At 37.0% G+C, this 27,607-nt stretch overlaps 2 protein-coding genes across 8 annotated transcripts in view; one reads left to right on the top strand and one right to left on the bottom strand.

Moving 5' to 3' along the window:
• Positions 1–27,246, top strand: LOC107044741 (GTPase-activating protein). 2 transcript variants are annotated; one of them, XM_015266759.2, is made up of 10 exons: positions 1–61; positions 2,003–2,123; positions 2,423–3,788; positions 3,965–4,089; positions 4,170–4,301; positions 4,964–5,070; positions 5,162–5,405; positions 11,931–12,272; positions 13,776–13,942; positions 26,832–27,246. In XM_015266759.2, exons 1-10 carry the CDS (start codon positions 7–9, stop codon positions 26,903–26,905), a joined length of 2,733 nt encoding a protein of 910 aa, XP_015122245.1. In that variant the 5' UTR covers positions 1–6; the 3' UTR covers positions 26,906–27,246. The 2 variants fall into 2 exon arrangements, with proteins under 2 accessions (XP_015122245.1, XP_015122243.1); XM_015266757.1 differs by lacking the exon at positions 26,832–27,246 and having other exon boundaries at positions 13,776–16,539.
• The window catches only part of LOC107044739 (extracellular sulfatase SULF-1 homolog), a 15,561-nt gene continuing 7,451 nt past the window's right edge, over positions 19,498–27,607 (bottom strand). For 5 of the 6 annotated variants that reach the window (XM_015266751.1, XM_015266752.1, XM_015266753.1 and 2 more), the window contains 4 exons: positions 27,155–27,265; positions 24,219–26,704; positions 19,947–20,031; positions 19,498–19,868 (listed from right to left, as the gene is read on the bottom strand). In XM_015266751.1, coding sequence (XP_015122237.1) covers positions 19,781–19,868; positions 19,947–20,031; positions 24,219–26,704; positions 27,155–27,265 — 2,770 coding nt within the window. In that variant the 3' untranslated portion in view covers positions 19,498–19,780. The remainder of the gene's footprint in view (positions 19,869–19,946; positions 20,032–24,218; positions 26,705–27,154; positions 27,266–27,607) is intronic. The other variant, XM_015266756.1, reaches the window with a different exon arrangement.

The raw sequence follows: 27,607 nt of genomic DNA, 5'->3' as shown, positions 1-27,607 counted from the left end.
GGTAACATGGCCGAGGAGACGCGCCTAGTTCGCGTTGAAGAGAGGCTAAAGATCAAGATCGGTACGATTATCATAATCACGTGTATTCAGTATCAAACATAACATGTGTTCCATCAATCAATTGTTGTGTTTATCGGTTTTAAATATGATTACCATTGGGATATGACGATTGGTTTTTTTGGTGTTAAAAAAGCGTTTATTATAAAACGAGTAAACGCGAGTTCAATGGAGTCTCGAGGCTCCCCTCTACACTCATCCAACTTTTTTTTACCTCTCTTTTCTCCCCTCTAGCTCCCTTTTTTTCTTCACTCGATCCCCAATGACTTAAAACACAAAATTTCAGTGGTGTTTTCGCCCAAAAATAAACGATCTTTCCCCTCCCATGGTTTACCCTATTTTTCAACATTTTTTTTTATCACTACCGGTAGTTTTTCGAGACAAAAAAACGGTAAAATTGCATAGGTGAAGTGCGACGAATTTTTGAGCGAATTTTAAGAAGAAACGTAACGAATTCTATTTTTTCTATGTACAATTAATATCTATTTCAAACCATGTAAACTTACTATTTCCCTTGATTCCTCACTTTAACTCCTACGCTTCGTGCACTGCGGTTCAGAATCCACTCTCTTCGTATTCTCTTTATGCCCACAACCACACACATTAGTTCTTTTTTCAATTCATTTTACGTGAATTCACCACAGGAAATATTCTATTAGGACCAAATAGTTTCAGGTTTTGTCTTTTTGCCTGCATATTTCTTTAGTTTTTGGGCATATTTTGCTTGATGCCATCATACGCAAGCGTCTAATTCATTTGCACTTGCTCCATCAATTTTTCATAGCATCGAAACTTTTTTTCACGGTAAAAGTGTCAATAGATTTCAAGTTTCATTATTACAGGTCATTGATGTCCCATACACGAACGTTTCTAATTGTTTTCCTTTTTTTTTGTTACTAATATTTAATGGAGTTACATGAAATTATTTGAATAAACCTGTGAAGTTTTATTCGGAGTTGTGTTAATTCTTGATTTTTTCATTAATTGGAGAAACAGAGAAGAAGAAAAAGATGCGTGTGCGGTAGTTTTTAGATGCAAGGCGTTGCCGTTCATGGAACATAAAGTAGGCAAAGTAGTATATAGTATAAAAGGAAGCACTAAGAAAATGACGGAATAGTAACATCCTGTTTTTATTTCATTGACAATAATAACCTATCCATTTCATACTTTCAATAACCAATGAGTGGAAAATATTTGAATGGATTTATACAACAATGATTTTGGTTTAATAATTGTATTGAATAAATGGGCGGTATTTAATAGAAAAATTTATAAAGAAGTTTTTATAGAGAAATGAAAAAGGCGTGAATAGAGTACGGCGAGAAATATCGACGAAGACCTTCTTCATTGAGAATTTTATTGACAACAGAAAAAAATTATTGCCACCTCTCGCCTTAATTATTTCCTGTACTTTCGCATTCTTGACTTGGAGTTATGGTAAAAGGATTGATGTCAGTTTCATTGATTCATTCAGGGGTAACGATATGACCATGTGTATTCGTGAATTACATTGACACAAGCAAATTTCCAACAATTGGATGATGATTAATGAAAAAAATTCATACGACAATGATGAAACCATGGTGACCGAGTAGAATTCATCGAATTCAAGTTGTGTTCCGGGGAAGTGACTTGAATTAGATTGATGAATGCAAAAGTCAAATGCGACTCAGTGGTGCTTGGGAATGCATCAATTAAATACGACAATCAAGAAGTTTAGTTGAAAAAAAAAATTCTTGAAGAGATGTACCAAAATTGGATTATTGTGAAAGTTATTTTCTTTCAACAGCGTAATAATCGATCGTAATGAGTGAAATTCGACTTTTTTAAATGACATTTTCTTCTGAAATCATTCATTATTAAGATAATTTATGGACTCATTTCGTTCTATTACATTATACGTACTAATTCACTCCTAATTTATGTTTCCATTCTGTACATGAAGGAGAAGTAAAAAATCTGTTAAGTCGAGGCCATGGATCCCCTGGTACTAGAGATGTGTACTGTGCACTTTCCCTCGATCAAGAGGAGATTTTTCGAACCACGACGATGGAAAGGACTCTCAAGTAATCAATTAATTATCACTTTAATTAATAAGTGTATTAGTAAAATTAGACGAATGAATATCTCTTGGAGATCAATTTTTCCATCATATTACACAAATATTTGACCTTAGATTTGTGAAAGTTCATTTCAAAAAACGCATGTCAAATCATAAATACAGCACAATTTGCTTGAAGCCCTTTTCGGTAACTTTCATTGTGCGAAATAAAAAAGGTCCTTATGTTTTCGAATTCAATGATTACTTAATTATTTCAAGGATTATTCATTATTTCGTGACCTTAATTGAAAATAATTGTTTTAGCCCATTCTTCGGTGAAGAATTCCAGTTCGAAGTACCTCGAAAATTCCGCTACTTAGGTATCTACGTATACGACAGAGATAGACATATAAAGCAAGACAAAATTCTCGGAAAAGTTGCCATAAAACGCGAAGACTTGGCAACTTACCACAATAAGGAACATTGGTTTCCCCTTCGTGCAGTGGACGCAGACTCTGAAGTTCAGGGTAAGGTCCACCTCGCACTTGGTCTCCAGCCTCAAGTCGGTAACTACCAATCGAAACTCACAGTTCGAGTAATAGAATGCTCTGAATTGACGATTAAAAATGGGGGCTGTGATCCATACGCAACAGTGACTGTTAATTACAGCAATGGAAAACAAATCTCTAAACGAACAAAAATCAAGAAGAAAACAGTCTCGCCATACTTCGATGAAACGTTCGTGTTTGAACCTGAATTAACAGAGTCCAAAGACAAAGATGTTTCTCATTACTCAATCGATGGAGAAGTTGGAGAGGCGGTAATTGGATTATGGCACACATCATCCGGTATGGGAGAACCCCCAGCCTTTTTGGGAGAAGTTCGGGTAACTTTGAGAGGCCTTCAGAAACAACCAACTAGCACAACTACCGCATGGTATTTCCTTCAACCACGTGCAGCCCAACATCGACCAAGTAAAATTGCTAATTCAGCTCCGCCTGGAACACTACCTTGTCTTGGATCCCTCAGATTGAAGATTCATTATACAGCTGATCATGTTTTTCCATCCGAAATGTACGATCGTCTGCGAAATCTCTTACTCCAGAGTGTCACAATTCAACCCATAACTTCATCAGCTGTTTACATCCTCGGGGAAATTGTTGCCAGTAAGATGGAAGCTGCCCAACCTCTCGTAAGGGTTCTTGTTCATCATGGTCAATTAGTCTCTGTGATGAGGGCCTTGGCCAGTCACGAGATATCCAAACTGACTGACCCCACGACAATCTTCCGTGGGAATACTCTTGTAAGTAAAATGATGGACGAAGGAATGAGGCTTGCTGGTTTGCATTATCTTCACAGTACCCTCAGACCAGCCATGGAGCAAGTGTTCTTGGAAAAAAAACCGTGTGAAATTGATCCCACGAGGGTAAAGGATGCTAATACCATTCAAACGAATCTCAGTAATTTGAAGGAATACGTTGAGAGGGTCTTCACCGCCATTACGACATCAGGGGTACGATGTCCACCGTTGATGTGTGAAATGTTCTGGTGCTTGAGAGAACTCGCTGCTACGCATTTTCCGAAGAATAAGGAAGTTAGATACTCGGTCATTAGTGGCTTTATATTTCTGAGGTTCTTCGCGCCTGCCATTTTGGGACCTAGATTGTTTGATATTACAGCAGAACCTATAGTAAGTAATATTTCATTAATGAATCTTCGGGAATGCCAAAGAGGTGAGGAAATTTTTTTCGGGGCCCCTTTTGTCATGAAGAGAAATGAGAGCTTCCAAAAAACATCCTTCACCTATTGAAATTTCCTCCACTGGGAGATTAATAATGAATAATATTTTTACTTCATATTTTTCAGGATTCTCAAACCAACAGAACACTCACTCTTATTTCAAAAACAATTCAAAGTTTAGGGAACTTGGTTAGTTGCAGAGGTGGTGCTAGTAGTGTTTGCAAAGAAGAGTACATGGAGGGTGTTTACAGGTTCGCAGAAATACAATTTTCATTTATTATTTTTAGTAACCTCCTGTAAAATATCACGTATCTATTATCAATTTTTACAGAGAATTCTATACGGAGAAGCACATACAAGCGGTGAAACAGTTTCTAGAATTGATATCAACTAGCAGCAATAGTGGGATGGCCAGACATAGGCCTACAATTCTCCAAGAGCAACCCGTCGTTCTGAAGGAAGGGTAAGAAATCATTTTTATTGTCAACTCATTTACTTGTCGCCACAATTTTCAGCAGTCTACGCTAATATATTTTAATAGAAGTTACTTTATTTTTATGCACACTGCTGATTACGCAAAGAGGTTTGTAACTTAACGATTCAAATTGCCCTTTACATATTACATATTTTCTCATCTATCTATCTCATTTGACACTGACTACAGACAAACGCTATTCTTATAATAGAAAATTTTGAACACATTAGTATTTGAAAAACCAAAATATCACAGCAATGAAGATGATAACCATAGAGAGCAATTAAATTTCATCATAATCTGAAAAATAAAATCATAAGCCAAAAAATTATTATCAGCGATCTGCCAGCAATTACAAATATGAAAACGCAATAAACTTACCACTTTGTAAACAATTAGAAGCATAAAATGACACAAATGAGCACAAAAACGCTATTACAAAAAATTGAAAAAAAAAAGATGTCCGATACAGACTTTTATCCCTCAATGCTCACGTATCAAAACATCAAAATAAACATTGCACTGAATTCATAATCTGTCATGAAGAGTACGGCAGTCAGTTTGATTAATTAGTGGACACTGGGCAATTCGCTCCACACAAGTAAATACAAATTAGAAAAGCAATCCTATAAATTCTATCCATTTTTCAGAGTTATGATAAAAAGAGCGCAGGGGAGGAAGCGATTTGGACGCAAGAATTTCAAGCAAAGATACTTCAGACTGACTACACAAGATCTGACTTACTCAAAAACAAAAGGTAAGTCAATTAGGAAATTGCACAAATTCGAAAAATCCAATTCAACAAAACAATTCTCACGTAATATTCGTTACCATTCATATTATGACAGGAAAAGAACCGTTATGTAGGATATCACTGGAAGAAATTCTCGCCGTAGAGAGGCTACATGAAGATTCCTTCAAAATGAAAAATATGTTTCAAATAGTTCAACCCCAGCGTGCATTGTACGTACAGGCTGGTAACTGCGTGGAGGAAAAGGAGTGGATTGACATACTGACCAAAATCTGTCATACAAATAGCAATAGATTGGAAAAGTATCATCCAAGTGCTTACATTAATGGACATTGGCTTTGGTGAGTAGGGTAGAATACCCTCAAGGAACATGATGACTTCCACACTAAATGATTCAGCACGAAAGTCATAAAACAAGACAAATCAATTGCACTTGAAAATCATTTTTTTGCTTCCGGATGGAAGCTTTGAACCCGGTTGTGTGGCGCACTTGGTAGCAGCATGAGATTCACAACCTCAAGCTCCCAGGTTCGAGCCCTGGCCGGATCAAAATTCCACACTAATTTTTCATTACAAATTTCCACATAATATTCATCTGAAAATTTAACACAGTTTTCAAACCGAATATTCCACAGATTTTCCAAGTGAAAAAACCCACTCCACATTCAACATTCCCTGGCTGAAGGCCCTCGGGCGATGGCCGCGTTGGCAAGTTAACCCTTGCAACGAAAAATCGGTGAAATTTGAAATTTTTGCAAGCTTTGTAATCATTCAAATTTAACTTTTATGTGTTATACAAACCCATTGTGATCCAAAAAGCCCGAAAATACAATTGTTAGACCCTGACGATGTGAATGTGCGTATGTGCCAAAGTTATTCTTAAATTGTTCACTAATGAATTGATTGGATTGTTTTTTTTTCCAATGTAAGCCCTATCCATCGCCATTAATTAAATTACTTCAAATATTAATTGTTCAAAGTTTTAAATTTTTCAAAAATCCGTTGTCTCACGATAACTAAAAATAATACACAGGTTTCAACGCCATTCAATGATGGCTTGAAGACATTTTTTGGATGTCCTTTTGACAGACTTTGAAAATGAAGGGGATAACAATAAACTAATGTTTCCCTTCATGAAATAATTTCCGAAAATTTCGTACTTTTTTCAAATTGGTTTGAAACTATGTTTAAATATGATGCTTTGAATTAATTTAATAATAGCTCGAAATATTTGTTCGAATGGTACTTCGTCGATAATGATCTATATCGGTTGGTTCAATTTCGAGAAGACCGAAAAAAACTTTTCTAACGAATATGAGTTTGCAGTCCTAGCCGAAGGCAAAGGTTGCAATCATATGAGCTAAACAAATTTTTCCGGCCTTGTGATGAACAATATTTTTTCTCATAACGCATCCGTGAAGCGCTGCCTTACGGCCGAAATGACAAAAAATCATTTTGGCAATTTTTTTTTTTGTTTTTAAATGGAAGTTTTGTAATCGTCCATTTTTACGATCTTCTAATTTTGCTTGGAAATGATATAGAATGTCATGAAACGTCATGATGCTTTCAGAAAATGTTTTTTTTTTTTAGAGGTTTAGGAAAATCTTCAAGATTCTGGTAAAGTGATGTTAAAAACCAGATCTGGGATTTTTACCCAGTAAAAACCCTGTTTTCCTCTTTTTTACCTCTAATCATTCGTTCCCATTTCCCTCGCGGCACCACCGTGAAGTATTACTTCGCTAGGGGGATTCTCAGCTGTTTGCTCTTCCACTCTTTCCATCCAATGTACATCCTCCTAACCTGCTAAAATGTTATGTGTGATTAGGAAGTTCCAAATAGATTTCTCACCTATACTGCAACCTTGCGCGTGCGTTCCTCGTTTCTGAGTTCCTTCATGACTTCCGCAGCAAATTTGCCCGTTGCGTCCCAGGCTGTCTGTGATGACAACATTGCTTCTACTAGATTCTNTAGGGGGATTCTCAGCTGTTTGCTCTTCCACTCTTTCCATCCAATGTACATCCTCCTAACCTGCTAAAATGTTATGTGTGATTAGGAAGTTCCAAATAGATTTCTCACCTATACTGCAACCTTGCGCGTGCGTTCCTCGTTTCTGAGTTCCTTCATGACTTCCGCAGCAAATTTGCCCGTTGCGTCCCAGGCTGTCTGTGATGACAACATTGCTTCTACTAGATTCTCGGGCGAGACTTTTCTTCCCAGTTCAGTCTCCCAGGTATCCCGGATATCACTGAAACGGGGGCATGTGAAGAATACGTGTTCCGCGTTCTCGTCCACTTCTGCGCAGGTGGGACACTTCGGGGAATCTCCATGTTTGAATTTATGAAGATATGCCCGGAAGCACCCATGTCCTGAAAGCATTTGACAAAGATAGTAGTTTATCTCTCCATGGTCTCGACTTACCCAGGCAGCCACTTGCGGGATCAGGCGATAGGTCCATCTCCCCTTGGTCGAATCGGACCATTTCTGCTGCCATCGGCTCAAGCTGTTTCGTCTCTCTTGGATTTTCAGTTCTTCGGGATTCAGCGCTTCTGTTCTCTTCCGTTGATACAAGGATCTTCGCTCCTCAGTTAATATCTCTATCGGTATCATTCCTGAGATGACGCAGACTGCGTCCTCCGATACCGTCCGGTATGCACTCGCTACTCTGAGGGCACTCAGCCGATAGACAGGTGCGATTTTACGGCGAGCTTCTTGCAGCTGGAGGACGTCAGCCCAAATGGAAATACCATATGTAAGCACTGACGTCACCACTGAAGACAGCAGCGCTCGTCTCCGTTGCTTAGGACCTCCGATATTGGGCATGAGGCGTGCTAAGGTGGATCTGACTCCAGATGCCTTGGTACCCACATGCTCCGCTTGCTGCTTGAACTTGAGTCGGGCATCGATCATTACTCCAAGATACCGAATAAACGGCTGAGATGTGATTTGGTAGTCACCGACTTGCAGTGTGATACTCTCCAATTTCTTCCTACTAGTAATGAGTACCGCTTCCGTTTTATGCTCCGCGAGTTGCAATCCAACTAAATCCATCCACTGACGTATCCTCCTGAATGTCGTATCGAAGATGGAGTTGATTTCCTCCAGGTGCTTCGCCACAATCACCACCGCCACGTCATCCGCAAATTTCACGAGTCTCATCTCAGTTGGCAATGCTACCTTCAGCAATCCATCATACATGATGTTCCACAAAAGAGGGTCCAGCACCGAGCCCTCTGGTACCCCTCCGGTGACTTGGTACTCTTTAGGGCCGCTCTCTGTGTCATACTTGAGAACTCTGTCGGTGAGGTAGCTAGCTACCATCTTCCGCAGATACCCTGGGACGATCATCCTCTCGAGAGCCTCCATAATGCAGTCCCACCTGGTTGAACTGAAAGCGTTCTTGATATCTAGCGTCGCCACCAGGCAGTATTTTTTCGTACCTTCTCTCCATCTTCTCCCAGAGATCGCCTCCTTGGCGGTGTTGACGACGAGGTCAATGGCGTCGATGGTAGAGCGACCTCTTCGGAAGCCATATTGGTTATCAGCTAGCAGCGGTTCTACTGCTGCTTCTATCCTTCTGTGGATGATGCACTCGAGGATTTTCCCAGCTGTATCTAGCCTGCAGAGTGGGCGATATGATGATGGCTCGTCCGGTGGCTTCTTCCCTTTGGGGAGGAGCACTAGTCTCTGCTGCTTCCACTTGACGGTAAAGGTGCCTTCCTCCAGGCATGCATTGTATACGTCTAGAAACAGTCCTGGTGCTGCATTGATCGCTGCTTTTGTGATCATCTAGTGCCACTAAGAATGTGCTAGGATCGAAGGTGCTCACCTTCCAGCCGATTTCGCTTGTCTTCTTAGGCGTTGGTCTGATCCTTCGACCAGCGGATACCTCCCAAAGGATTGCTCGGTGATCGCTAGCGGTGTAGATATCCATCACCTGCCAGGAGCAGTTTCCTCTTGCGAGATTACTGCTAACAAACGTGAGGTCTACTATTGAGCTCTTGACTCCTCTTTCGAACGTGGGTCCATCACCGTTGTTCAGCAGGACAATGTCTAGTGAAGACATAGCCTCCAATAGTGCTACCCCAGTCGACTGCCCAGGCGCTGAAGTCCCCCGCGATTGCAATAGGGAAGTGCTGCTTCGCGTCCTCAGTTAGTCTATGCAGGAAGTCCGTGAATCCGTCAAGGGTGAGGCTTGGTGGAACATAACAGCAGTAGAAATAAATTCCATCCAGCTTAGCTACCACAAAGCCACCCTCATCAGTAGTAGTCACCATGTGTGTGTGTGTGTGTGTGTGTGTGTGTGTGCAGATTTTTCGGAATTATTTTATAAATCTTCACGAAAAAAGGAGTAAAGTCGATGTTAAAAATCTGAAATTTTGTGAAATAATTGGCATTGTTTGGGAGCATATCTGGGCGAAATTTCAGCTCAATCAGTCATGTAATTTTTAAGATACAGCAATTTCTCGAAATTCTTTTTTGCTCAATATCTCAAAAAGTAAGCGACTGAATTGAATTTTTTTGACGCCAAAATATTCCTTATGATAATATCTATCAAATCGAGTCATAATATTTCTACTTAGCCAGGGATAACTTGGTCGTAATCGGGATTTTTGTTTTTTGTCATAAAATCGGTGTTCGCACGATAACTCTGGAAAAATTTGAGATAGAAAGCTGAAGTATGGTACGATTATCTCGATGTCCTCTACTGGGATCAATCAAAATATGGATACCCGTTCATACAAAGCTTTCGAGATATTCGTGTTTTTCTCCATTCCATTTTTCCATCTCAGAGTTGATTTGACGTTCCACAATACACGTAGAGCAATTTATCTGAAACTAGTTTTTGTCAAAAAATGAAACATCGTCATTCTATCAATGATTTTCGAATCTGAATGACTTAAGTCATCTACCATAAAATTATGTTCTTTTTTGCTTGGCATTATGGCAGTGTTTAATACTGTGACAGACACAAATGTATACAGGGTCGTACATTTTGAGGATTGAATTTTGTAACGATCACGGATTTTTTACAGTTCAGGAGCTTTAAGGCTCAAATGTTCTGAGAGTGGATTTTCTTTTTCATAATTCCCAATTATGCTCTTGCTATCCACCATGCAGGTGAATAGAAATTGATAACATTGGAAACATTCCGGAAAAGTGAGACTATTGAAAAAATTTATAAACAAATAAAAATTGCTCTAGAAAATGATCATATCAGTTATGATCTTGAGTGAACTCCCTCAATAATTATCCTCATTAAAAAATTAATCAAAATTCTTCCGTGTAGAAAATAATAAATTTAGGAAAAATGAATAATCATTGGAGGAGTTCATCTAAGGTACGTGTGTAAGATAGCCATCCTCCAGAGCAACATGATTGTCATAATTGAAACTTAATCAGGCTTACCTAGGAGTAACGCGACTGGAGAAATACGTTATTGAAAAAATAAATACTTTTCTCAAGTAAATGGATACTTGACAAAAATAATTTTTTTTTCCTTAGTGTGGGAATGATATTCGGTAGAGGCTTGATTTCCACGTTATTCGAAGCCACTTTGATGTTGTAGGCCTGCGTCTTTATATGAATTCCCTGTTGAGGAAAAAATTGTCTTCACAAGCTGTTTGGATATTTTATGTGAAGAACGACTGCAAAATAATTATTGTTCTTTGGTGAAAATATCGATAATTATATCCTCAAGTTACCCCTAAAATTTCAGATAAAAAAAAGTTTTCGAGTAATTACAAATTGAAAAAAAATGATGTTGCCATGGCGGCTCTAAAAAAAGTGTAGAAACGAAAATTCGATTCCTAATGATTAGTTTCAATTGTTTCCCTTTTTTCTCAAAGAATCAAAATTCAAGTGAAAAAAGTAAAATTTTTTGAAAAATCATAACTCGCTGAAAAAAAAATTGTATCGCTCTGAAAATTGTATGAGAGCTTGGTCTCATGTACTCCTTGTAAGGAAAAAATCGGCAAAATAATCGGTAACAAAATTTTTTTCATTTCGGATTTGACGGGGAATTGCTCTTAACCATTCAAACAAATGAAAATAATGATATAAATAATAACGGAAATCGATGTAGAAAAAAAATATAAAAAATTTTCCAAGAAGTATTTTCAGGGGAATTTAACATAGAATCATTACGGCCGATCCATTCGGAAGCTTATTGAATTCAATTGGTAGAGAGAGAAAGAATCAAAAAAACCAATAATGAATAAAATAACGGTCTGGCGCCTCTGTCGAATAGGCTCGCAGCCCTGTTTGTTTTTTTATTTGCTTTTCGACGATTTCTTCAAAGATTATGTTTCAAATTGATTTAATAGTATATAAAAAAAAAGTGTTTTCAATACCATTTTCTTTAGTAGCTGTAAATGAGTTGAAAATCTAACGCGTCTAATTGAAGAATAGGTATAAGTCAATTGAATAGACTGCGGGGGAACAAAATACTATGAGAAAATGATTTGCAAAATGTCCGTTTGGAAGCATACTATTAATTTATTATCAAAAATAGTTAAACTATGATAAAGAGAAGAGTAATTTCACTTGAAAATCATTTCTTCACCTTGGGAAGAATCGCGGGACCTAGAAAAGATGGTGAAATTTTTGTACAGTTTAATCAAATATGCAAAAGGGTCTTATATAAATTCTGCTGTCTCCAGTGGATTGAGAGATGTGCATTAGACATTCCATGGAAATTCCATGTATGAAATTGATTTAATCATATTTGTCCAAATAATATATTTGATTAAACACAAACTTATTTTACGATTTAAAGGCTTTAAGATTTTATCTCTATTGAAAAAAATTACAATTATTTGTAAATAGATAGGTCCGTGGATTAATGCATATACTATTATGATTTCTAGCTGTCGAGCTGTGTCAGAAGTCGCTCCAGGTTGTAGTGAAGTGTCCCCGGGTCTAGAAGTGGGTTTGAGGATGGTTTTAGATCCAGACCGTGATCTTCAACGCATTCATTCACTGATCTTGGCCAACATGCCTCGATTGGAGACGTTGATGAGCGCCTGCGAGTGTCAGGCAGTTTACGGTGCCAGTGAGATGTGCGTTTTACCTGGTGGTGGGTCACCGATCGAGGATGTACCATCATGCTTCAAAACCCTAACTGCACTCCAAGAGGCTGCTTTTGCACTCCAACATGAACACAGAGCTTATTTCCGGCGATTGGCACGCGATACTAAATATGGGAGCAAGTGAGTACTCCAATTGCATCATTTTCAGAATTTCTTTAAAATCACACTTCAATCTCTATAACATAATAAATTTAGTAGCGAAGCGGTAAACCGGGTTAAATCGATTTTGACTTTTACCCAATTTTTTTATGAATATCCCGGAATCTAAGAGAGATAGCAAAATTTTTCTCATGACTTTTTTTATAACCCTCAATTGGCTCTACAAAAAAGGTCATGCGAGATATTCATCAAAAACTGGTTAATAGTAAAAATCGACTTAACCCGGTTTGCCGCTTCGCTACTGAATTAATAGTAAATCGACTCATTGTATTCCACCTTTTCAAAATGTGAAATAATGACTTATCGGATTTTTCCTCGTCAGCAGTGGATTCATTTTAAGAGGCCTTTTTCTATGAAAAATCAATTCAAAAAGATATATAACTCTTGAAATTCTCCCCTGACATCATTCATTATACCGAGACAGTCCAATGTTTAACGAAATGTGAAAAGTTTCATAGAGAGGAAAGTGGGCCAAAATGAAACAGTGCAAAAAAACGACTGTTTGACGCGATTGAAGCAAAAAAAATTATTTATTAAATATTTTTTTGTCAACTTTTTTTAATTCTTGGGAGTAGTAATGAAAATAATAATTTTCCTGACAGTAGAATGGAAAATTATTGAGAAATTTTGATCGGCGAAGATTTTGTCAATGGATTATTCGATTGAAATTCAGCATCACATTTTCCTTTTTCCCTCTCTGGGTCTCCCCCTGGGTCTTCCTCTGGACTTTGAATTTCGCTGTTTCATTTTATTTTCAATTAATCCATCGATAAAATCTTTGCCCGTCAAAATTACTCAATAATTTTCCATTCTACTGAATGGAATAGTATTTTTCCGGCCTGTTGCGATGGGGTTTTTTACTCGTGTGGCGTTGACCTCCGAGCCGTAGGCGAGGACTGGCGAACCACACGAGTTAAAAAACCCCATCGCAACAGCCCAGGAACAAAATGTTTCTGTAGTGATTTTCAAGTTTTCGAGTTTGGGAAGTATGTAATACCAATTCCCAGACGAAAAATCGTGAGAAGCAGTACAGAAAAATAATTATTCTCATCACTACTCCCAAGAATAAAAAAAGTTGGAAAAAAAATTAATAAAAAATTTGTTTTGCTTGAATTGGGTCAAACAGTCGTTTTTTTGACTATTTCATTTTGCCGCGCTGTGTCATTTGGCCCCATTCTCCCCTATTGGGGACGCTTAAGGCCCGTCTTCCACATCTGGTTACTTGTGAATTGCCTTTTACCCCCCCACGTTTTGCGGCCAATTGTGAAGCTCCATATCAAAATCTTCCCTGTCGGTAACAGCGGAAGTATCACCAAATGATAATTTCCCAGGGCCCCATAGGCTCCAGCCGTTTCAGGGTGCATAATTGGNTCCTGTTCCCAATACTAATAAGATAATCATAGAATCGATAAGGAATTACGTGAAATTTTCTAACATCATGTCATTGTTTCAATTGTCTTCCAGACAAGCACCAATTGGTGATGACAACTACCTCCATTTAGCAGCACGAGCGGGATTCGATAGTCAACTAAATAGGCGTGCATATGAAACTGATGGCCTCAATCAACGTTGCATTGACGCTGACCTCTATGATAATGGTAGCGGTAGTATTATACGTAGAAATGACGATCGTAAGTACGATGATTTATCATCAAATAGACGGTACGAGAATGATAACAATACGTTATCACGACAATATGAAAATCATCACTCAGATACACTGAGGAGTATTCAGAATGATCTCAATAAGTTTGATCGCAGCCTTAGCAATACACTGGGATCTGATAAACACGAGAGAAATGCCAATGACAATGTTGAAAATCAAAGGAGAACGGATATTAGTAGCTTATTAACGAGTGAAGGTATCAGTTTGTCTGATACATTTAATAGGAAATTGAGTAGTTATGATAATAAGAGAGAGTTTAGTGAGGATACTATTAATAGGAGAATTAAAGATGACGTGTCTGAAATATCATCAAGCTCGATGAGCGGTCGTGGTAACCATTGAGTTTCTAGTATTCACTCGTTTCATTTCATCAGAATAACATCCACATTTTCTAGGGATTACTAAAAATGCAACCATAGGGAGAATCGTCCAGTGAACGTGAAAAAATGGTTGATCCCCAGTATTTGAGTAGTTCCATACGTTTGAGTACGGGACGATTCACCCTCTTACGTTGTCATAAAAAGTATCAAAGATACCAATTTAGTAGCAAAAAAGGAAACTGTGATAAGTCAATTCGGATATTTTTGTGGAAGCAGTTCATATACATGTGTGCTATGATAGAGACCTCTAACAAGATATCAGTTTGAGCGCTGAAGGCCCTGTACTTGAGGGGCTGGCTATTCATCCATCTCAAAAACAAATGATTTTATTGGGGCTCGGTTATATATGTGGAGAAGGCAAATTTTTTTGCGACATTCTAGCGGCTTTATTAATGAACTGAGCAATATGATATTTAACCAGAGATGTACATCACTTTGTTCGGTTGTGGCGAAAATGAGTCTGAGAATAATGAAAAAATATCAATATTTTCATCATGATTTGTCGGTTTTTTCGATAGTATAAAGAACTAAGATGCATTTCAAATGCAGCCTGATCAAACAATGTACATTTTTGTAATACCTGCATGCAAAAATCACTTTCCGAGACGATTGAGTTTACATAAAGCGCTTCTTTTCCGCACGAGCTTGAACTTGACCACGTCATGCATAAAAACCCTTACTACCGCCTCGAACAGTGAACTCGGCAGGTATCACAAAAAATAGTCTGTGTTAAGCGTGCGGATGAAAGGGTATACTTTTAAGCACTTGTAACACAATTTACTATTCTAGTCAAATATCATGTTGTGCGGGTGAAGCGAAAAGTACCCCCTTTTTCTTTAATATAGATATATATACCAACCTCTTCACATAAATCCGCCAAATCTTTTTGTAGCGCTGAAAAAGCTTCCAACACAAACTGTCTCTTGATATTTTCCCACGTAATTAGTCCTGAACGACATACAGTAGAGTCTTTCATTTTTTTACATAATTATATTTCCACTACGACATATGCCATCCGCATTGAAACGGCATAAGCCGTAGTTGGAAACAACAAAATAAGAGCAAACAGAGGTATTCTCGGTGAAAAACCGGAGAGATAAAGGACATTGGAGTATAGGAAAATGGGAGGCTCTGTTATAATCTCATATTCCACAGTGTTGAAAAAAATGACTTGTCGCGTTTTACTTCGGCACCAGTAAATTCATTTCTATGTTTGGCTCCCCCCTAGAAATCTCCCCTAGAAATCTCAATGTCCCTCCTATTAGTTTGACAATTATCAGTTGAGAAATGTCAACATGTCTCAACTTTTTTCTAAAGAATAATTTCTTATAACTTCTTGACTAAATGTTTCACAATATGTAACATTTTTATTTTTTTCATGGCAATTGAATATTCTCATTTTTATTTATTTATTTATTATCAAGTATCGAAATTGAATGCATCAGTAGTCCACGTATGTATGTTACAAGGCTGTACAAGGTCGTAATCTCATTTTTTTATACAACATTCAGTTAAGGAATCATAAACTGTATGAAACCTTATGAAGCCCTCTCGAAAAGACATAATTTTACATATTCTTTGTTACGCTATTGGCAATCATAATCGCGCAGATGAATCCAAGAAACAAAATTCAAAACAAACTGAATTCCAACTGAAAATTTTAAGCAGAGGACACTGTGAAATTTAGAATTCGGCGGGCATTTGTAGAGACGATTGCTAAAACCAACCGCCGAGTTTTTAGATTTGTAAACCATAAAGACGTATCAAAAAGTACAAAAATGTCAAAGCACCTTAATTTTCAACGTATTTTTAAACTTAAAATTGAGTGAAATATAAATGAACTATATGCACAAGGATAGATTTTTTTAAATATTACATCTTTCTATGTATTCATACTCTACTTGTTAATAGTAACCCCCAATTCACTTATGTGAATTGAGATATGGCGAAAATTCATGCATACTATACTATCTCAATGAAGTACAATTTTTTTAGACGTTATTACACTTTCATACAAAAAATCAACATTTCTCGAACTTCATTTTCGGATTTCTCCATACACTAAAAATTAACCATAGATTGGTCACCCTATAAGGGAAACCCCGCCACGCATCGTTTTTCTTTAATTACAATTGACTGGCTAACCGAAAAAATTCAAAAAAATTTGTCTAAGTCAATTGAAGTGTCTAAAAAATTATAATAGTTTTTAGAACAACATATTCCCCAAAATTCCTAAAGAAAACAAATTATTTCGAACAGATGATTTTTTTTGCCATGTTCAATTCAATTGCCGCGCCCGTGCAGTGTGCCTAAATAACACGGCGGCGAATCCCCGCGGAGGGGACCAAAGTTGCAGGGTCGCGTTTGATGACCAGCCTCGGGCTAATACTTTTTGAAATCTGTCCTTGGTCCTTTTTGTGGATATTTCAACTATGTATGTGTAATTCAATTTTTTTAACTCAATCAGTTGAAAATTGAGGCACTTGGGCATCTTTGTAGACGTTGACCCGTTTTTATCCTCTGCAAGCCTTATAAAATCTCGGAGTTTAGTTTTTGCTGTCGAATGGAAGCTTTGTAATTGGTGATTTTTATGATCTTCCAATTTTGGCTGGAAATTATTAAATTATTTATTAAAATGCCATGAAACGTGAAGATGTGGTGTTTTTAGAAAACGTGTGTATGTATGCATTATTTTTCCCGAAATTTTTTATCAACTTTCGCAGAAAAAAAGAGTAGAGTTGAATCTAAAAATCTGACATTTCATTCCATAATTGGCATTGTTTGCGAGCCTTTTTGGGTATAATTTTAACGCAATCAGTCAAGTAGTTTTTGAGGTACAGCAATTTTTCCAAAATTGGTTCTCGCTCAATGTCTCAAATTTTTGTGGTTTCAAAATATTCCTCATAATAATATCCATCAATTCAAGTCACAATGTCCCTATGTAAATAGATACGGCTTGTTTAACACTTTTTTCACCTATAGCTTATATTATAAACTTTAATAATCGGCTCGACGACACCTGACGACTTCTGAATTTCACCGCGGTCTTCTGTTAATACTACATGATCTTGGTATTTGTCGTAAGAAAGTGATGCAATTATGGGCCACTCGTCTGTTCAATCAGTTGAAGAAAATTAAGGTAGGAAAAATTAACGAAACATTTTAATATTTACGACACGTTGAAGTTCTTCGTATAGAATCCCTCCATTGTTGTAAGTTTTAATGAACAAAGTTCGTGGCTAATTGGCAATGTATGAAACACCAATTTTTAAGATTAATATTTAAAAATGGAAAGTAGCATTAAACCGACTGTACAGTTTATCGTTATGGTTTCAATATGATATGTTACGTTTATATTAGCGGAACAAGTTCCCAACTTGATTCAATGAATTGTACAGTGTACAGAATCACTTACATAATATTCACATTCTTTTTTATTAGAATTTTAGCATTCCCCGGTTCCCTCTGCTCCCGAAAAAAAAGAGCAAAAAAAGAGTTTTGTCTTCTGTCTCTCTGTTGTTACTCCATAGATGTAAGTTATTAATTAATCGTTTTTATTATTAATATTCCTGTTAATATGATGGTAGTGTACAGTTCTTATACTTTGGATTGTAATTTTTACAATCAATGTTGGAGGAACACAACTACTTGACATATCCTTAGGGCTTTCTGTCCATTTTGTGACGGGCAAAAGGATTTTTTAAATTTCATAATGTCTTTCAATTTTATCAATTGAAGTTTCCTACATTTACTGATGGAGTAAATAATTAAGGAATTCATGCGGACTATCTGATATAGGACCGGCTACACTAAGTTTCATTAAATAAATCCCCAGTTAACTCATAAAGTTTACATAGGAACAAATTTAACCTTACAATTTAAATTGTTAACAGGGCTTGATGCAATCGGTCCATACTGTCATAATTTTCATTATTTCGCAGTAGAACCTAAAATAGTTGGAGATGCTAATTCTACTTATGAACGGTATTATTTATAAAATGAAGTACGTATTAATAATTTAGTAATGATTTTGTATATCCTTATATATTTCGTTGTGTTCATCAAATAACTATTGTTATATTCTTGAAAAAAAACGTGGGATTTTTAGAATAGACCGTGCCTTAAAGAGCGTCGATGATTAAAATACATAAAAGAGCGATACGTTCTCAGTTTATCAAAGTTGATATTTATTGAATGAACAGGAACAATTTTAATTTTAAATGTTTTAATTGATAATGCTCGATCATGTACATGGTATGCGTATTTTAATACTGTGAATAAAACAATATAAAAATAACAATTCACATGTTCCATTCAGCGTTTTCATCAATGAACATCTTCATTCTAATTTCAATGTCAGGAAATAATGGGATTGGAATGAAAAGAACAGATATTTAAATACAAATTTACTAAAACAAAACATTCCAAGTTCACGTTGAAATAAGTTAATATATCACATATCAATAATTACAATTATTACCTACAATTAGGGTCTCCATTCTTGTCTGCCTTGCATTAATTTCCATCGCATATTTGAACGAGCTCAGTACATTATTTACAAAAGTACCTGCTTATTAAATTGATATCTCACACATCTTCAAATTTCTTGTACCACCAAACCAAAAGATTGTTTCATCTAAAGTCTTGAATAATATTTCATTACCATAAATAATTACAAAGCCCTGTGATTATCATTTCTCCTCCTTCTTCATGGCCAATTTATATTTATAAGCTTTAAAAAGTGCATTTGGCAGTATTCTTATCGATTCGCAACTGCACATACTCATTTCATGGAAAATAGGGAAAAAAACTCTTGCAACACTATTCAGTTCGTTGTGTGCTCTATTCTTCTCGTGACAATTTCATTATTCGAGCAGAGTATTTCGTTTTTTTTTCTGAATGGATTGTATTCGTTCAACTTTAAGTTTCCAGTTTTTTGGGTCAGGGTAACTAATCACTGTCTAAAAAGTCCCAATATACGATTTTTAGATGGTGTCTGTCTGTATGTATGCATGTATGTGTGTGGTCTTTTTTAATTTTAGTTTTTTCGAAATTTTCATTATAGCGGATCAAGACAATTTCATGAATTTTTATATGATATATGAATATAGACTTCAAAAAGCTCTATTCATCGACACCAATTGGAATTCAATTTTCTATAGAGTTTTGAAAATATTGTTATTTTTTCAAAAATTGATTTTTCTACGATCACTCACATAATTGTTATCGAAATGGAATTAACCCTGTAAGGTGAATGAGCGTTTCCACCACTTCTACGTAATTCTTACCTTCCGTAAGAATTGCCGTTCCCACTCCGCCAGACAAAGTACTATTCAAGCCGACTTTCACCTTAGAGGGTTAATTATTACTCAACAAATTGATAACGACAGCCTCTTGTTTCACTGATAATAGAAATAATCTCACTACGGATGTCGATAACGTCGGGAGTTGACCGGAGTTGAATGATGATGCCAATTCGTCTGCCAACTTCGACTACGTCGGTTTCCTAAACTACATAAATTCATTGTAAATCTTCGAATGGTGAATTCTATCGTAAAAATGATTCATTTAAAAAATTGGTTCCCTCACTTTTGCAATTTTTTACGTCTCTTATTTGGACTGCCAAGTTCACTCTCGCGTATTATCTGCAGAGTAGATGTCACAAACAGGTCTTCTAGAATATAATTAAACAATAAATTGAAAAACATAACTTATAATTTGCTTCTCAGGGGTGACATGGGGGAATTTTCATAGTTGTTGGATATGTTAAAAAAGTACAAAGAATTAATGTAATCAATTATATGATCAAAAATATAGTTCTACGTTTCTGCTTTAAGGATGTACTACACCCTTTCGGCCAAAATTCATGCTTTTTTCATTTTTCTGGCAAATTATTGATCAGATTGACGCGAAATAATATACCGTTTTTGCGTTTTATCATTATTGACTGACTCACGAAGTTTCATGGTAGTGCACATCATTTTCCTGCATTTTTTTTAAAGTTTTGTGAATTTCCGAAAAGTTTTATAAAAAACACAGGAAAATGATTGTACGATCATGAAATTTCGTGAGTCATTAAGTAATGATAAAACGCAAAAACGGTATATTTTTTCACGTCAATCCGATCAACAATTTGCCAGAAAATACCAAAAAACGTGAATTTTGGCGAAAAGGGTATAGTACAAAAAAAAAGGTATAGTTAAAAAACTTCCTCGGACTATTAACCTCCCAATAAAGTTCCACCTCCATTTGATGAATGATGGGAAATAGGAACTTTTTGGACTATTCCTCGTACCCATCTTTGTAGTATGCCTGAAACTCTGTTTTGAGCAAAATTGTTTGACTAAAAACTGATTATTCATTATCTATCTCACAGAAGATCAATCATGAAATTTCTGCATGTAATACCACGAAAGCTTCAAAATTATCGGGTAATTCTCCATAGGTTCATTGCAAACAAACGAAAGAGTCAAGTTTTTCTGGAAAAATTGGACTACTTCGTTTGTGTGTATGGAACCTTGAGGGAAATACCCGATTAATTTTGAAGCTTGAGTGGTATTCGTGGAGTTATTATTTACAATTATAATTTACTTCATATTCAGAGTGTTGCTATGAAAAATACAATTGTTCTAGACATTGAAACAATTTTTCTTTCAACGTTCTTTATGATGGCTCCAGAGAAAAGTTGATATAATCAGACGAAGGTCTGTTATATCGGATAAAATTTTCGAATTATTTTCCCAAGACTTACAGGTTCCTTGCGTGAGAGAATAATTCCTTATGGATTCTTACCGTCCTGCTATGCAGTTCTCTCTGTCTCGTGGCGTCGACTTAAGCCGCGCGAAATTTCAGTAGATAGTACAGGATAAATTTTTAAATAGAATGGAGGGTGATAAATTTTCGTGACGCGTTCCCCTTTTTATTTTCATTCCTTTATTGACCCCATGATTATAATTTTAGTGAATCAATAACGGAACGGAATTCGATGTTGAGCGAGAATCGTTAATTGTTAAAAATTTCACCGGTTAATTTTGGAGGTTTATTATCGAATTATGAATTTGACAATGACGAGGCCAGTCAACGATTTTACGAAAAATTAAGTCGTGACATAGGTTAGCCCTTTTATTGTAATTTTTTTTGTCAAACTAAGGTTATCGGGCCAGTAGGTGTTTGGGTCGATTACGCTCGACACTGGTCAAGGCGAGCTCAGGATGAATCGCCGGACGTCGAGTAATTGTCACAGTAAAAAAAAACTATTCTACTGTCTGTGTTCTCCCTGTGTATGTATTTTCACTATTTTCGCAAATTATTTTTTACTAAACCAAAATGCTATAATAATTCACTAACTTATTTTTTTTGAATGCACTTCAATTTGAGTCCGACCAGTGACACAAGGTGTATGGTACGCTCTATCTTACGACTAGAAGGATGAGCGTAATTGCCGTATAAAAGAATGATTGATAAAACTGCGAAAATCGAATTCAGCACACCGCACGGTTTACCGATCGGTTAAGCCTGTTTTGAGGAACCGAACTCAGCATTGGGGCCGTGATACCGAAATAATGCAGGAATCAAAATGAAAGTTTATTCGTCCTTAGTTCGACGATGACTGACTTTTCTTTCTGACTTAACCGATTGCGATGCGCTCTGGAGGATACTTAGATCATCATTCCTGAGCACACGTGCAAATCTGTATGCGGATTTGGGATAGTGTGGAAAAGGAATGTGCTGAGCTCTGATTCTTATCGCCAAAGTTGCGCTCAGCGACAGAACGAGCACGAAATTATATAAAAGTCATTCGAAAATTTTATATATAACAAAATAAAAGGCTGCGGAAGTGGAGGGGGAACGGAAATGGAATTATTCATTACATTCACTTAATTCAGCTCATTTTTCACAGTTTCTTCAAAATCACTTCATGGTGTACTTGATCGAGTTGTCAATAAGGTTGAATTGAATGAGTGTTTGAATGTCCAGTAATTTTAATAATTTCTTCTTCTCCAATTCCTGATTTGGAAAAATTAAAAATAGCTATTGCATGATTTGAATGATTGGCGATTTTTTTGTTTCCACGTTAAGCCTAGCCTCCTCCGCTGACTCCTTCACCCATTTCGAAATCGTATTCTGGCCTACTGAAACCTCTGTTTACCAACCACTGCTACTTCCTGCAATTTTCTGAACAGTCCTACTCGGCAGTTGGCGGGAATTTTAAATTGGAATTGTATTCGTTCAAAATCTGATTGTATATCGTTGCCTTGGATCCTTCCCCGGCTCGTTAAGCCGACTCGAGTGAGATGATCATGAACAATTTTTTTTATAATCCTTCAGGTCTTTCCTCGTCTTGGACCTCAATCATTGATCGCCAATTCTCCTCACCTAAAATTACTGCACTCGCCTTTCATTTTTCTGATAGGGCTTGTAAAGCCTTGCACTTAGCATCATGCCTCTCTAGCTTCTTTGAAAACAGCATCAGCGAACGGATTTCCATATTGAATTTGTCCCAATATCTATTCTGAAGTAACTTTCCATCTTATTCCACATCGCCTTTACCGTAGTTTCCTTCTAATCATCTCAATTAAATTTCTTCATGTTGTATATACCCAGTCTTTTAAAATTTTAGCCAGTTCCTCTTCAGTGGTGTCTGCTCTAAACATGTAGTGTCTGTGTTCGCGAAAGGCCGAAAATTGATTCCACACGGACGTTCCCGACTTGATTGTGTTGATGGCTACATTCTCCTTGACTTGTTCATCAATTGTTTGCAGAGAAAATTCTTCAAATCTACTAATTTTCTATTGAAACCTGTCAGTTGTCTCAATTAAATTCAATCTGTCAAATCTGATAGGAGGTTGACTGAATTTGGAAGTAATTTAATTTTTATATAGGCAACAGAAAGCATTATCATATCATATCATTGAAGCTCGAGTGCTATTCGGGAGAGAATTTTTCCATCCAAATTTCGGCCAAGAGAATTGCACCATGAGACGAAATCAATCTGTCAGTTTCGGCGAACGGTTCACTCAATTGGATGATCTTTTGTTTTTTTATGTAGCAACTACCAAAGAAATTATCAAAAAATTATCAGTTGAAAACCCTGTAGGTTGTACCACGTGACGTCGAATGGATGAAATTCTATTGGCTGAAATTTGGATGGAAAAAATTCTCAGTAGGAAAATTTCAATTTCTCAACATTCTCTACATCACGGAATCGAGTTCTGGAAACATTCTAAAGATGAATGAATTAATTACGAATTCAATGAAGTAATTTTTAGGAGAGAAAATCAATTATTCTTTTTTTTTTCAATGTTCCTAAAGAAAAGACTTCCTTCTTTTTTTATTTAATGAAGAAAAATGAATTTTCTAATTAACACACTACTAACGGCTCATTGTAGAAGGTCTAGCAAACTAGTTTAAAATGAGGAGTGTGAGGAAGCTGTGATGTTCGAAGGATTACAAATGTTGAAAACATTTTTGCCAAGAAAAAAAAAATTCAAAGCTTTTGATATCCTCCAGTAAGTAGACCAAGACTGTTAGTCTTTGAGAGAGCACCAGGAGCTCACTCTAGAGCCTGCAATGCTTCAATCCATACGTATCTTCAAAATTGAGTCAAACGGATTCATGTGGAAAACCATGTTTGTGACATAAAATTCCCTGGATTTGTTATACTGAACACGTCCATACCTTTTCAATAATTTATGAAATTTCCATAACGCAAGCCAAGATATTTTTACACATCAATAAAGTTCTTCCTTTGAATACAGGGAAAATCCGTTTGGATTCACCATTTTCCCGCTTTTTTGATACGTCCCATCATGTAACAAAAGTTGCTGAACAACACCCTTCAATGAAAAGGAAATGATTTACCTAAAGAGTTACTGTACTTCCGTTTCGTAATGAATCTCTGCTGTGGCTGCGTCTGCGGCATGACGTAACTCTCTCTAGCACTACCAACTGTGCAGTCTCTCGTCCCTCGACACCTCTTCAATTGCTCCAACTGATCGTGAAGGTAGGACTTTTCAGCGTCCATCAAAAGGGAATATCTATTCCATTGCTCAAACGGATCAACCCTCAAATTATAAAATGTCACAAGTCCAGTTGTAAATTCACAGTACAAGAAGTTGTGAGTCGAATTTATCGTACGTATACATGAATACGTGTTGTTATTCGCATTCATGCAGAAGCAAAACGGCCCAGCGTTCCACATCGGTGCAGTTCTCCAATGATCATTATCATGTTCGAAGCAGTTCATCTTCTCAGTCAAACATTCTTTCTCAAGTTTTGCTTTCTTCTTCAGTTTTCTCTCTTTCTTTCTCAATCGTTCCTCTTTCAATCGCCTCTTCTCATCCTTTATTACGTCTTTGTCATCTCTTTTTGGTTGCACATCGGGCTCACAATAACATTTATGTTTAGCGTCTGTTGGACTACTCAAAACTGGCAATGAGGAGTTATTACTAGACAGATTTATTCCATGATTATCTTTCCTATCCGGAGGTTCGAGAATCGTTACATCGATTCTCGCTGGTCCAAAACCACTTGTCCGGTTCTTTTGGCTTCTTATAGGTTTTGTCGAAACATCTGTGGCCGTGATAATTGGAATTGTGGGAACAACTGTAGCTAGAGGAATTACTCCTATTCCCACTGTTCCGGTTGAATTACTTGAAATAGTTGACAGTAATAATTCTTTGTCATCATGGATGCTGTTTGTTAAAATTGTGCTATTTCTCACTCTATTATGAGTCTTCTTTCTTTTGAATCTTTCTTCTTCATCGAAACGGCCTTCGGACATTTCTTTATTCATCTTCTGTTTTCGTAAAGGTTTCCTAGATTTCGAAGGTACCGAGGGTATAGTAGTGCTGCTCGCAGTTCTGTGAATTGCTTTTTTGCTCGATAAAATCTCCGAAACTTGAGTAAAAGTTTTGTTCTCATAAAAGTAGCTTTCAGTTGTAAATTGAACGGATGAAGAAGTTGTTGTGGCCTGACTCGTCTCATGTTTTTTATGATGACGATTCGTATGATTTCTTCCATGATGATGTGTGTGATGATTATGATAATGATGCCTGTGCAATGTATCATTAGTTTCGCCGTTGTCATGAGCTTCTATTACGTGTGGGCGTTTTATCATTAGATGTCGTCTGATTTCTTTCAAACTCTCCAGCTGTAGCCGCATTTCTTTAATCTGTTGCTCAATTTCTCGTCTTGATATTTTCCACTCATTTGGATCTTGATAGATTGACTGAGTGCAATTGACGCCACCACTGGCTGATATTAAACATTTTGGTAGCATTTTTGAGATGTTCGTTTGACGTGCTTGACTCTCTTTCAGACCGTCTAATTCTTCTTCGATGCTCTCCATTATTTTTGTTACGTGCTCAATGGTATCTTTTTTCATGATGTTCCTGCGAATTCTTCTGTGTCGCTTCATCAAATCATCGATGTTCAATGTTCCTTTAACGGCTTCTCCCAGAGTCAGATCGAAGTCATTCATCTTGTATCCAAGTACGTCAAAGTCTTTGTTATTGTCGTAATTATCATCCCACATTGAAGATTTTAAACGACTTTGATCTTTCACCATGTAGCGTGTCCATTCGTGCTGAAAGTCATCAGAGAGAGTTTGCAATTCCTGCTTAAATTGCTCATCATCCTCCTCATCGATTGCTCTTCTATCTGTAGTATCTTCAAGAAACTCATCATCTTCATTATCAATACTTCGTTTTCCTCGCTTGAAGAAGCTGTCATTATCGTCGTAAATTCCAGCACGATTATCCCTGCTGTATATCATTTTTTGTCCATCAAAATCATTAGACTCGAGTCGCGTATAGACAACACCATTTGGTGTAAAACAGGCACACTTTTTGGTTGATTTATGGGTAGGTATTGTTGGCAGTGGTGATGTATATCTGCACTTGTGACGACGCCAACGATTCCCCTCTCTCTCACATCGCCACGTTTGTCCTGGGATACAGTTAGCTCGTGACTCTGGCCTCGAACACTCGAAGGCCAAACGCTCGTGCTTTGTACTCACTCCAGATTCCGAAAGTGGATTAACACCATTGTCCAAACGATCCTCATTATCACTCACTGTTGAATCCTCAAACTCCTCTTCATTCTCCGATAAATCCTGATCACTGCCCGTGTCATTCTCGAGGTTCCTGTCGTTTACGAATACAGACTCTGTGCTGGTATTGTTTTCCCCTGTATTTTTATTCGCCAGCTGTTTCATCAACGTTGCATTTTGTCGTTTTGCTTCACGCGATTTAGCTTCCGCAATTGATTCCGGCGTCTCTCGGCGGCCCGATGATTCTATCAGGAATGTGTCCGGCCATTTAAACTTTGTTCTCCTTCCATGTTTGCTGAAAAAATTCAAATCAAATTACTTGAAGAAAAAAATGACTAGTAGCAGTCTCCTAATTTCTAATCGTCATGCATTCATATTTAATGCTGTGTTATGTAGAAATGATCTCCGAATGTGTTTCAGAGGATTTGTGGAGAGACTCTTGGATCACAATGCCGATGAAAAACAGAATAGTTTACACATGGATTTCATATTTTAATTTTTGCACAATATCTCGGAATAAACAGGGTACACGGTACATGCACAATGCAGTCCATCGCCGTTAGCCAAGTTTTTAGCAATGCCATTTGTGTAATTTGCATTCTCCTAGTTATGACGATATCCTCATCTCCCTCGATAAGTAGATATGCATAAAAATTCCCTCTGAACTTATTTTCTCACTCCATTACCGAATCATCTATTACTGAGAATTAATGTTCAATTATTATTTTCAATTGTGAATACATACTTGAGGAACAATTTTTTGAATGAGCGTCCATCCATTTGCAGAGGTGTATCAACCCCAGCTATATCAAGAAAGGTTGGAGCCAGATCAATATTCAGTACAATGTCATCAATCCTGTAAATAAAAAATTGAATAAACTGATATTCATTGGTGGCGAAAGGTAACTCAATCAAAATGTTTAAAAAATGTTTTCATCAATCAATTTGGAAGGACAGTGTTGAAAATAAATGGCGCGCTGGCGAAATACACATCGGATTTCAGCAATTAGGAAAGTTGAACTCGCCGAGAGCAGTTATCCTGTGGGATGAGGGTGAAGCCTGGAAAGTCTATAGAAAGGGATAAAATGAAGGTGGGGATAAAATGAGGGAGGTACCGAATTGATGTTGGGACGACGTAGGCGCGCCCCTGCCTCCCAGGCGTGTTCGTCATGCTCCCGTTCCACTCTCCCCCCCCCCC

This window comes from Diachasma alloeum, unplaced genomic scaffold, assembly GCF_001412515.2.
Source record: "Diachasma alloeum isolate Michigan unplaced genomic scaffold, Dall2.0 Dall_scaffold_00787, whole genome shotgun sequence".
Lineage (NCBI taxonomy): Eukaryota > Metazoa > Arthropoda > Insecta > Hymenoptera > Braconidae > Diachasma > Diachasma alloeum.
This window is presented reverse-complemented; position numbering and strand designations above follow the sequence as displayed.